The sequence below is a fragment of the Nanorana parkeri genome, unplaced genomic scaffold (genome assembly GCF_000935625.1).
Source record: "Nanorana parkeri isolate BGI_ZX_2015 unplaced genomic scaffold, ASM93562v1 scaffold126, whole genome shotgun sequence".
Lineage (NCBI taxonomy): Eukaryota > Metazoa > Chordata > Amphibia > Anura > Dicroglossidae > Nanorana > Nanorana parkeri.
In genome coordinates this window covers 2,147,392-2,158,083 of record NW_017306394.1, presented here as the reverse complement: position 1 = coordinate 2,158,083, position 10,692 = coordinate 2,147,392, and the positions used below count along the sequence as shown (strand labels likewise).

The 10,692-nt window shown below is 48.3% G+C and overlaps 2 protein-coding genes across 2 annotated transcripts in view; both read left to right on the top strand.

Moving 5' to 3' along the window:
- Window positions 1–1,008, top strand: part of CDRT1 (CMT1A duplicated region transcript 1) — an 18,863-nt gene extending 17,855 nt beyond the window's left edge. The window contains exon 15 of the mRNA XM_018553633.1: window positions 122–1,008. Coding sequence (XP_018409135.1) covers window positions 122–999 — 878 coding nt within the window. The 3' untranslated portion in view covers window positions 1,000–1,008. The remainder of the gene's footprint in view (window positions 1–121) is intronic.
- A 3,162-nt stretch (window positions 1,009–4,170) lies between these two features.
- Window positions 4,171–8,770, top strand: LOC108784752 (Golgi apparatus membrane protein TVP23 homolog B-like). The gene is made up of 7 exons (XM_018553639.1): window positions 4,171–4,184; window positions 5,223–5,300; window positions 5,662–5,806; window positions 7,074–7,163; window positions 7,270–7,398; window positions 7,682–7,810; window positions 8,649–8,770. Exons 1-7 carry the CDS (start codon window positions 4,171–4,173, stop codon window positions 8,679–8,681), a joined length of 618 nt encoding a protein of 205 aa, XP_018409141.1. The 3' UTR covers window positions 8,682–8,770.
- The last annotated feature ends 1,922 nt before the right edge of the window (window positions 8,771–10,692 follow it).

The following is a 10,692-nucleotide window of genomic DNA, read 5'->3' as shown; positions in this document are numbered from 1 at the left end:
TGGGGCTCTTTCAGAGAGGTTTCCTCTCATTCTTCCCTCCCCTCAAGTTGTGGCTGGACACGCACTTTAATATATTTGCTGTCATCATAATACTAAAATGACATTTTCATTCTGATTCCAGACGGAGAGTCGGGTTACGGTTCCCCCGGTCGCAAATCGGCCCTTTCCATGAGCGAGAGTGCAGCTCTGCGGCGCATGAAAAGACGCGGCCGTCACACACCAATGAGTCCTAACCAAATCCTCTTAAAAGTAAGCACCATCCAAAACTTACAGAAGACCGACGAAATCAGGACCAACCTGGAGCACAACTCGAGGATCCGGGATGAATGGGGAGCTCCAGCGTCCAAAAATGAGTATGGAAATGTGGCCGCCCAAAATTCCTACTCCAAAGAAAGCCAGCCAGTCGACCTTTCAGCCATCCTTGAGTATCTGAAGTCTTCTGCTGCCCCAGTAGAGATGAGGAAAATCATGACCGCCTTCGAAATTAGAAAGCTGAACCTTAAAATGAACGAGTCCATACACGGGCCGGCCGTTCGGTCTACCATACCGGCCCCGGCCATCGTGCGGCCCCAGACCAGTTTCAGTTACAGGAAGAAACAACGAAGCTCCGCCTTGCAGAGAAGGTCGACCTCCGCCGTGGAAACCACCACAAAGCAAATCGGCCTGTATACGAGCTTGGAGTCCCTGCAGCCCACAAGGATGATCATGGGGCAACGTCAAGAAAGGGCCACCACGAAAAGGAGAGTGACCGAGCAGGTCGGGTCGGCGGACCCGTACAGGGAGAGGGCGGGGTTTCAGCTTCTCACCGTCAAGCAGCTGACGGAGTTTCATGCAAAAAAGATGCTCCAGCATAAAGAGGTGGAGGCGCTGACCCAAACAATGAAAACCAAGGAGAGCAAGAAGGCCTGGCTGATGAAAATCCAAGGGAAGAACATCGATGGCTTCACCAAAGAAGGGAAAATTGCTGCACCGGAATTCGGCCCGGATGTCTACCTTTGACCCGGGGGTATGCATATACATAATGTCAGGTCTAGGCGGTCGTGGGTATAAACTGAAATCAGGCTTACAGAGGACTGTTCTGTAAGCCATTGGATGGAACAGCAAGGTTCTTCTGAGGGCAAGATGGGTGACATACACTAGGATTCCATAGTGGCATGGAGTCTACAAAATTGCGAAGTTCACAAAAAGTGTGGAGAGGGGGCACAACCGAATTTGCATTTCTTTACCAATTTTTTAGCGCCATTTGCCGGTTCCCCCCTTGCATTTCATTGTTTGCCTCAACTGCCCTTCCAAAGGGGATCCCCCTGCTCGTGCAGTTCCTGGATTCTACCTGAACTTAGAGCTATTTTTTTTTTCTTATTTCACCTGCAGTGCTGCTGATTCACCGACTACTCTCATCGTCTTCCACTTCATACCTGATACCTTTGGCTCCTGACCTCGGCTTGTTCGCTGACTACGCTTCTGCCATCTCCTCCACCACTACCGTCTGCTTGTGTACCAAGCTCGGCCTGTTATACCACATATTTGCCTGCTGTTTCAGCTGCTGGACTCTGAGCCTGATCCCAGATCGTAACACTGGTACTGCAGCATGACCATACAACACAATGGTTCTCTAAGGCCCTGGTGCTCAGTATCTGGTCCTCTGCCCTCATGATCTGAATTGAGGTCTGGAGTTCAGCGAGGCGCACATACTGACTCTAATGCTACCGTAGGACCGCTAGATGTCAGTGATAGCTGGGAACTGAATCGATCAGCTGATTGTTTCGGTCCACACCTGCTCGCTTCCACGTAGGGGGAGAGAGGCCGCCCCCAGGACGAGCTGTGTCGGCCGCACGGCGCCCTTGTTGCCATGGCGCCCTGTGCGGCCACACTGCTCGCACACCCCTAAGGCCGGCCCTGCTTCCACGTCACCTTCAAGTTAGTCGGACCACTCCAACAACCAACCAGGCTTCCTCGATTGGTCCAAAACAATTCTTCTCCCCAGTCGTGGCGCTTCCTTTTTTTCTCGTACTATCAGGAAGCCGCACACCACTATCACCCCCTGCCCACACATATATATGTGTGTGTGTGTGTGTGTTGACACCCCCTTCAGAGCGCTGGAAATCTGGACTGCCCCTACAACTTTTCGCCTGTTTCGGTGAGAACTGTCACTGAGGTGGGATTTCCCGTGACTTCCTGTTGGGCCTCAGGAAAGGAAGTGAAGGGAAAATGTCCAAATTGGGACAGTGACACCAGTAAGATGTTCCACAGTGACACCTCCATTACATAACAACCACTTATGTTTCAACACAAAAATTATATGGAATACCGTTCTTAACTGTAAACACTTGAATGTAGTTCTATCATCGAAATTCCCCTTTGATTGCACTAATTATATTGGATTTATATAGATTATGGCCAGGGGCGTAACTAGAAATCACAGGGCCCCATAGCAATAAAAATTTTAGGGAATTTTTTTTTTTTCTTTTTTCAAATGTGCAAAATTTGAGTTCACCCGGGTAAAACGGAGAGAGCCTAAAAGCCCAACGCCCGGGCTAAACTTTTATTTTTTTAAACATTTTCCATGTGTGCTGAAAAAGAGCAGCTCAGGGTGCAATACCACAGTAACCTCAGCGTCAGCCAACCCGGAAGACTGAGGACGTCATGGCCACGACGTTGCTATTTGAGGAATTTTAGACAATATAAAAAAATTGGGTCCAAATAGCAACTTAAAAAATGTAAACAGTGCTGATTGGCTGGAAAGCTGGCTTCCTGGCCAATCAGGTCATTACTCGCCACCAGGCTTCCTGATTGACCAGGAAGCAGGTTTCCTGGCCAATCGCAATCAAGAAGGCCAAAAAACATGGAGCCGGCTTCCGTGGCAATCAGGAACCTGGGCGGGATGTCATTACCTGCTGCCTGGTTTCCTGATTACCAGGGAAGCCTGCTCTATGTCAGCGGAAGCACCGGTATTAGTATTCAGTGTCGGCGAGATCCGAAAGCAAAAAAACGGTACTCGTACTAGATATCGAAAAACCGTTATTGGTGCATCCTTAGTTTTGATTAAAACAATTTTTTGTATTGGGACAAGTAGATTGTCGTGAAGGACAAGTAGATTTGGCCCCCGCTTTAGCCCTTGGACAAGTAGTTTTTAAAAAAATGTCCACACCCCTGTGTATAATACATCACTTCCGCATTCTTGTGTCACTCTCCAGCTTCAGAAGCTGGAAAGAAGCTGATGGAGCAGATCTATGCTTAATCAGCTTCGTTTGGGGGGTCCTAGGTGACATTAGGGGTCTTGGAGACCACTGATGTCTCCATAAAGAGGACCTGTCACATATTTTGCTATCACATAGGGGGGTTTTTATTAGTCCCCGTATGTGATAGCAATAACGTTTAGTGAAAAAAAATGTAAGTTCCCCCCCAATTTAAAGTTACACCATAAAAAAGAATAAAAAAACAAAAATAAAATTTTGAAGTCCCCACCCATACATACACGCATGCAAACATGCGTCGGGGGCGCATACGTGCAAAAAAGACGATTGCGCCCATTACGCCGCACATGTTACATATCGCCGCAAACGTCGGAGTGAGAGCAATAAGTTTAGGGCCATCAATCACTGATAACGCTAAACTGATGAGCGGTAAAAGCTTTTAAAGCGTCGCCCATGGCCTAATTATAGTACAAAATAAAAACCCCTAGTGGTGTTTAAATACCACCAAAATAAAGCTCTATCTGTCCCCAAAAAATGGTATAAAATTCATTTCAGTACATCTCCATTTTGTTTGCTCTGAGGGTGGGAGGAGATCTATCGATGGGGCCCCGCCCGCCTTACCCGACATCGGGACTTATGCGCATTTTTTCCTACGCTTGGCCCCGCCCCCCGTGGGAGGGGATTTCCTGCCCTCGCTCACCTCCTATCGTCGGGTGCGCGTGCCGGGAGCGCGCGGAGATGATCGATAGTGATTGGGAAGGGGGCGACGGGAGGGAATGCTGGGATTTGTGATTTCCCTGTTGTACATCCTTATACTTGCACCGGAGGCTCTGCTGTGTCGGGGAATGCGGAGACTTTTAGTTCTTTGGGGATTTCGGATGTTTGTGAGGGAGTGCTGGGACTTGTAGTTCTCTGGTATGATCTGATCGCTGTCAGGGAAGGCTGGTACTGGCAGCGTCTTATAAGACAGGCTGGAATGAGTCAGGCCGTGTTAGCACTTGTAGTTCTCCAGAATATTAGGTTGAGTCAGGCCATGCTGGGACTTGTAGTGCTCTGGCATTGTGCGACTGCTTGTTTTACATTCTGAAACATGTAGTTCTGGGGTATCTTTTGATGGTTCTTAGGGAATGCTGGGACTTGTAGTTCTCTGGAATCTTCTGATGGCTCTCAGGGAATACTGGGATTTGTAGTTCTATGGAATCTTTTGATGGTCCCCACGGAATGCTGGGATTTGTAGTTCTCTGGAATCTTCTTCAGGGAAGACCGAGCCATGTTTTTGTGTGATCACATGTTCTCTGGATACACAGAGCCAGCTGTGTTTGATGTGATCACATGTTCTCAGCACCCACAGACCCAGCCGTGTTTGATGTGATCACATGTTCTCAGCACCCACAGACCCAGCAGTGTTTGCTGTGATCACATGTTCTCAGCACCCACAGACCCAGCCGTGTTTGATGTGATCACATGTTCTCAGCGCCCACAGACCCAGCCGTGTTTGATGTGATCACATGTTCTCAGGTTCCACACACCCAGCAGTCTTGGGTGTGATCACATGTTCCTGGGCCCTGGTTTGCCTTTGACCTATTCATGGGACCTGTATCAATCATGGGAGAAGCAACAATCACTGGGAGTAAACACGCGTCCCATACCGCCCTGTCCTAAATTCAAACCCTGCCTTCCAGATGTTAGCTCCCTGGTAGTCATAGTGATCCCGCTGCTTCATAAGGAGCCCGTTAGAGTTGAAATATGAGAGGCACCATTGCTGAAGCAAACGGAAGGTCAGAGGTCACCTGGCCCATCACCTGATTACCTACACTCTGCCCCATCTTCTGAGGTGAGGTCAGCAGGTACCAGTCCTCAGGGGCCCTCGGACACTCCGGCCTGTGCGCGGAGTTCAGTCAAAGTACCTAAAGGAGAATATTCACATTTCATAAGTAGACCCAGACATGTATAACAGCTGAATGTGCAGGTTCTGCCGTGCGCTCGTTGGTGACCGGTTCTCTTTAATGCTCCGATTTTGTAGGACAGTCTTGATGAGACGGAGGATGTCTCTCTCTTCGATGCAGATGAAGAAACCACCAGAAGACCGAAGAAAAAGAAAATCAAGTGAGTGTGTTAAACGCAAGAAAAAAAAAATGGTCATGTATTGCCGGTAACCAGTCCTTAGATGTGGTGACATTCAAGCTGCTTCCGGTGAGCCAGGGTGTCATGGGCCCGCCCCCCGGGGGGTTGTCCTCATCCCAGTCAGGGCTCACAGTACTGCTGCACAGAATGGGGCTCAGTCGTCGTTACGTGAGCATTGTTGTGCGCACACTGCCAGAGGGAAGGGGAGGACCCCACTAGTGTGACCAGTGAGCAGACTCCTGGCGGGGTGGGGGGGGGTGGCCCCAAATCAATTGCTGTATTTGCTGGATGCCAATTGTCGTTTTTGCAAACCTTGTCGCTCATGAAACTTTCTGCTCCGCAGGCACCCCATTGCGTCATTTTTCCACCTGTTCTTCCGCGTGAGCGCCATAGCCGTATATCTCCTGTGTGAGCTGGTGTCCTCTAGCTTCATTGCCTGCATGGTGACCATCATCCTGCTTCTGTCATGTGACTTCTGGGCGGTAAAGGTGAGTGAAGCAGCTTGAAGTTGAACCTGCAGCAAACCAGTCATGTCCTAGCTGGAGGGTGTCTGGTATCATCTAACTCTTTCCTCCCCTGAATGGCTGCCTTGACCTGCCCCTTTCTTTTATTAGAGGTCAGTTCTTTCACTCGGGGAGGGTCATCATCCTCACACGTGGGCGATACCTAGGGTGGTCTGCATGCAAATATAGCCTTACTTGGACACCAATCAAGGCTTTTTTAAAAACATTTGCATAACTCCTCCCAGGAGCCAGCCCACTGCTTTCCACAGACACTCTCCAGACTCTTGTGAAAGGCCTTCCCAGAAGAGCGGGGGGCAACTCCTCATCAATGCTTATGATTTTGGAATGGGATGCCCCACAAGCTCATCGATGAACCTGTGTCTTTATTCAACCTTAACAACTATATATCTATATAGGTGTGATGGTTTGGTGTCCACAGATTATTTGCCGTTCAGTGTGTCGAGTAAAGTTGTGATAGGTGTACCGATACTATTATCGGTTTCGATGCCGAGTATTGGGGTGAGTACTCGCCCAAATGCTCCGATGCCTAGCCTGATACTTCCGGTATCGGGAAGCCGGGCAGCACGTCATTACACGCTGCCCGGCTTCCTGATTGGCCGGGGAGCCGGCTCCATGCTCACTCGTCACTTGTGACGAGAGAGCATGGAGCCGGCTCCCCGGCCAATCAGGAAGCCGGGCAGCGTGTAATGACGCGCTGCACGGCTTCCGGATTGGTGGGAAGCTGGCCAATAGGGATGCCAAGCATCGTGTAATGAAGCGGCGCCCGGCTTTCTGACTGGTTCGGGAAGCCAGCTTCATGCTCCTTCCCATAACGAGGGGGCATGGAGCCGGCTTCCCGGCCAATCAGGAAGCTGGGCACCACGTCATTACACAGCGCCCGGCTTCCTGATTGGCCAGAAAGCCGGCTCCATGCTTTCTCGTCACCTAGCGACGAGAAGCATGTGGACGGCTTCCCTGCTAATCAGGAAGCCGGGTGGCGAGTCGCTACATGCTGCCTGGCTTCCTGAATTGGACTTCTGGTATTCGATATCGGCGAGTACCGAAAACAAAATATCGGTTCTTGTACTCGATACCGAAACACCTGTATCGCTGCATCCCTAATATAGATGCATACATCCCTATCCCTGATCACTCCCATAAAGAAATGTAGAGTGGGAAGTTGAACAGCATGATCGGTTTTGCAGGTACCTGACATAGTCCTTCAATCAGTCCTCTCTGTTCCCTCTTGTAGAACATCACAGGAAGACTGTTGGTGGGGCTGCGATGGTGGAACCAGGTGGACGATGACGGGAAGAGCCATTGGGTGTACGAGTCCAGGAAGGTAGGGCGGATTTGTTGGCTGCTTTATAGTGAGCAGTTGGAAAGACGCGACAGGTTGTACATCTGGATATCTCGATATACCTAATCCTCATTGTGTCCCTTCAAAGGCCGACCCGGGAAAGAAGAGTTCCTCTGAGGCGGAGTCCAGGATCTTCTGGCTGGGCCTGGTCACTTGTCCTATTATTTGGGTCATCTTTGTGTTCAGCACCCTCTTCTCATTCAACGTGAAATGGCTGGTGAGTAAAAGAGAAGCTGGCATCTCCAGATATCATAGCTAGGGGTTACAGCGACCCTGCCGTCATTCTTCAAGAATGAAATGATTGGCACCCAGTAAAAGAGAAAGTTCAATCCGTACTTCAGCCCACTGCACAGTTGTACCGCCTCCTCTCCTGGACTGAGATGACTTCCTCTGATGTCACTGCACACCGCGAGCTTCTCACAATGTGCATTGGAAGCTTTAAACCCAGATTCCCTCATGGCAATACCTTTTTAGTCATGTACTCCCCTGCTGTTTTACAGGCCGTTGTTATTTTGGGCGTCACGCTTCAAGGAGCAAATCTCTACGGATACATCAAGTGTAAAGTGGGCTCTCCAAAAAACCTAACCAGCATTGCCAGCAACTACCTGGGGGGCCAGTTCCTGAGACAGGTATGTGCCATGCCCTGGCCTTGTGCTTTCCTGTAAAATATACATATACACAGAACATCACGACAATACACATAGAGTACGACCTCCCTGCTCACCACATCTAACTAAAGAGGAACTCCAGACTGCAACAATCTTTATATTTTATACGTCTTTACTGTGCAGCTTTCCTCCCTTATTTTATCATCTGAAGGCTCTGCAGCTTTGCAGCACTGGGGGTCCTCTGTTCAAATGTTGGCACTATCTGCATGGAGTTTGCATGTTCTCCCTGTGGGTTTTCTCTGGGGACTGCTGCAGTTTTGTTATCTCTCTCCCTCTATCTCTCCTCTATCTCTCCTCTTCTCTATCTCTCCTCTTCTCTATCTCTCCTCTCTCTCTATCTCTCCTCTCTCTCTATCTCTATCTCTCTCTCTCTCTGCCCTGATCATTAATTGTGATTCAATTTCAGGGTTTGTTTGGTTTTTTTTATTATTTTTTGAAACATCTCTCTATCTCTCCTCTCTATCTCTCTCTCCATCTCTCCTCTCTCTCCATCTCTCCTCTCTCTCTATCTCTCCTCTCTCTCTATCTCTCCTCTCTCTCTCTCTCTCCTCTCTCTCTATCTCTCCTCTCTCTCCATCTCTCCTCTCTCTCTATCTCTCCTCTCTATCTCTCTATCTCTCCTCTCTATCTCTCTCTCCATCTCTCCTCTCTCTCCATCTCTCCTCTCTCTCTATCTCTCCTCTCTCTCTCTATCTCTCCTCTCTCTCTCTCTCTGCCCTGATCATTAATTGTGATTCAATTTCAGGGTTTGTTTGGTTTTTTTATTATTTTTTGAAACATTGTCGTTCTGCTTTTTCAGACGTTTTCCAGGAACCCCCAAGCCGAGTCTTAGCCCTCACTTGGAAAATGCACAAAGTACATTATATTTTTACTGCAGACGGGGACTATTTTTCTTTTTATCACTACGTAGTTGAATCTTTTTCATGGAAAATTGCCTTTTTTTTTTTAGCTGCATAATTTTGTCTGTTAGAGACTCGTGCACAATGGCAGCTCAGCCACGTCCTGAGGACTGGCGCCTTTCTTTATCCCGCCCGATGGAACCGTAAGGACATTTGACATCACCGGTTTGACGCTGACAAGATCACAATTCTGTTTTTTTTGTTTTTTTTTCATTCTAATCTTATAAAAATGTTTGCCATGACAAAAACTATAGTTCTGCAATGATTTGGTTGGTGGGTAACGAATGTAAATATCTATTTATAGAGAAGGAGTTTATGAAGTACAATGACATGTTTATGGGGAAAAAAAATTAAAATGTTCTTTACAAATGTTTGCCGGTTTTATGAGCTTCAACGTCTGATAATGGAACCGGACTGGATGGTTCTGAATGTTTTTAGAAGCTGACATCAGTGGGACAATTCGCCCAACCTTCGGTCTTTTATTTTTCTTAAAGGAGAACTATGGGGTTAAGTATTTTCCCCATAGTTCTCCTTAGGGTAACGGGAGGACACAAACTAGCGTCCTCCCGTCACCCTAGGCTTGGTATACCGCGAGCTATAGCTCGCGGTATGCTGAGGCGCTGAAGCGGATTCCGACAATTGTACCGGGATCCGCCCAGCTGCGTGACTGACAGCTGGCTCTGCCTATCTAGAGGCAGAGCCAGCTGTAACCTCCCCCGTCCGTTCTGCCAGTCAGCGCTGGCGGATCGGAGCGGGGAGGGGGGAATCCAGCCCCTCCCCTGTCACGGCAGAGAGCTGTGACAGGATCGAGAGGTGAGCGAACACCGGTATGTGTTCGCTCACCTCCCGATCTACTGAGCCGACCTGTGACAGTCTCATTGTCACAGGTCGGCTAGAACTATGAGGTGAGTGAAAAGCACTCAACTCATAGTTCTCCTTTTAATGAGATGTACTTGAGAGGGTTCATATTGCCCAATCGCTGGACCTTGTGAGGCAACGACCATTTTCGGCTTTAAATGGTGTCATCAGCACCATTTATAAAAGGCAACTGGACATCAGTCAGTGAGCTACTAATACTGTCCAGCAAACACTGCAGCCACCCTTAAAAAAAGCTCACTCTATATACAGTGACCCATTCATGAACAGAGGTCCTTGATGCCCAGACCAAATATTGAAGCATCAGTTAACAATAACTCTTTTACTAATTTGCCCCCTTAAATACAACTATCTGACTCCTGTCGTCCCTTTTAAGAGTTTGCAATAGCAGAGGCGTTACATGGGCTTCCTGATCATGTGATCACTGTGATTGGCTGTCACCGTGATCACGTGATCAGGAACCTGTCCTACCTGCCCTGATCATTGCCATCTCACCAAGAGCTGTCGGTAACAGTGCCAGGGCACACAATTGAGCACGCTTCCAGGACAAAACAGCGTTGTATGTGTGGCAGCGTGATATTAAGACCACCTCCGTGCTACCACAGAAGGCCGGCGGGAAGTGGTTAAAATAAAAAAGACCTATCTGATGCCATCTGTCAGTTGCATTAACACAGCAGGTGAATATCTTGCAATCTGCTAGAACTACAGCAGCCTTCCTGGTTCACCATAGGATGATCGGTGCTGAAAGTGTTTGTCTGGTTCCTCCCTGTAACATAGTTTTATTACTTTTCAATCATGCCGGTAGATCCCTTAATTCTCCACTTTCTTTAACTGGCTTAACTGTCCAGCAGCAATGATGTGCAGGGATTGGTGCAAACCCCATAACACTACCGCCCCCCCCCCCCTTAGTTACAGTGCAGCAAGTGAGTGTTGTCACCCTAGGACAGAAAATGTTTTAAAGGCAGGATCACTACGTTGAAATAAAAGGGGGAAAAAAACTAATTTAATGATTTAAAACTGATTTAATATATTTTTTTTTTTGCTTTTAGATATGGTTTAAAGAAAAAC

Coding starts and splice junctions, on each gene's coding strand:
- LOC108784752 (XM_018553639.1), top strand. Junction 5,301..5,661: donor CCGAAGAAAAAGAAAATCAA/GTGAGTGTGTTA, acceptor TCTGCTCCGCAG/GCACCCCATTGCGTCATTTT. Junction 7,399..7,681: donor CATTCAACGTGAAATGGCTG/GTGAGTAAAAGA, acceptor GCTGTTTTACAG/GCCGTTGTTATTTTGGGCGT.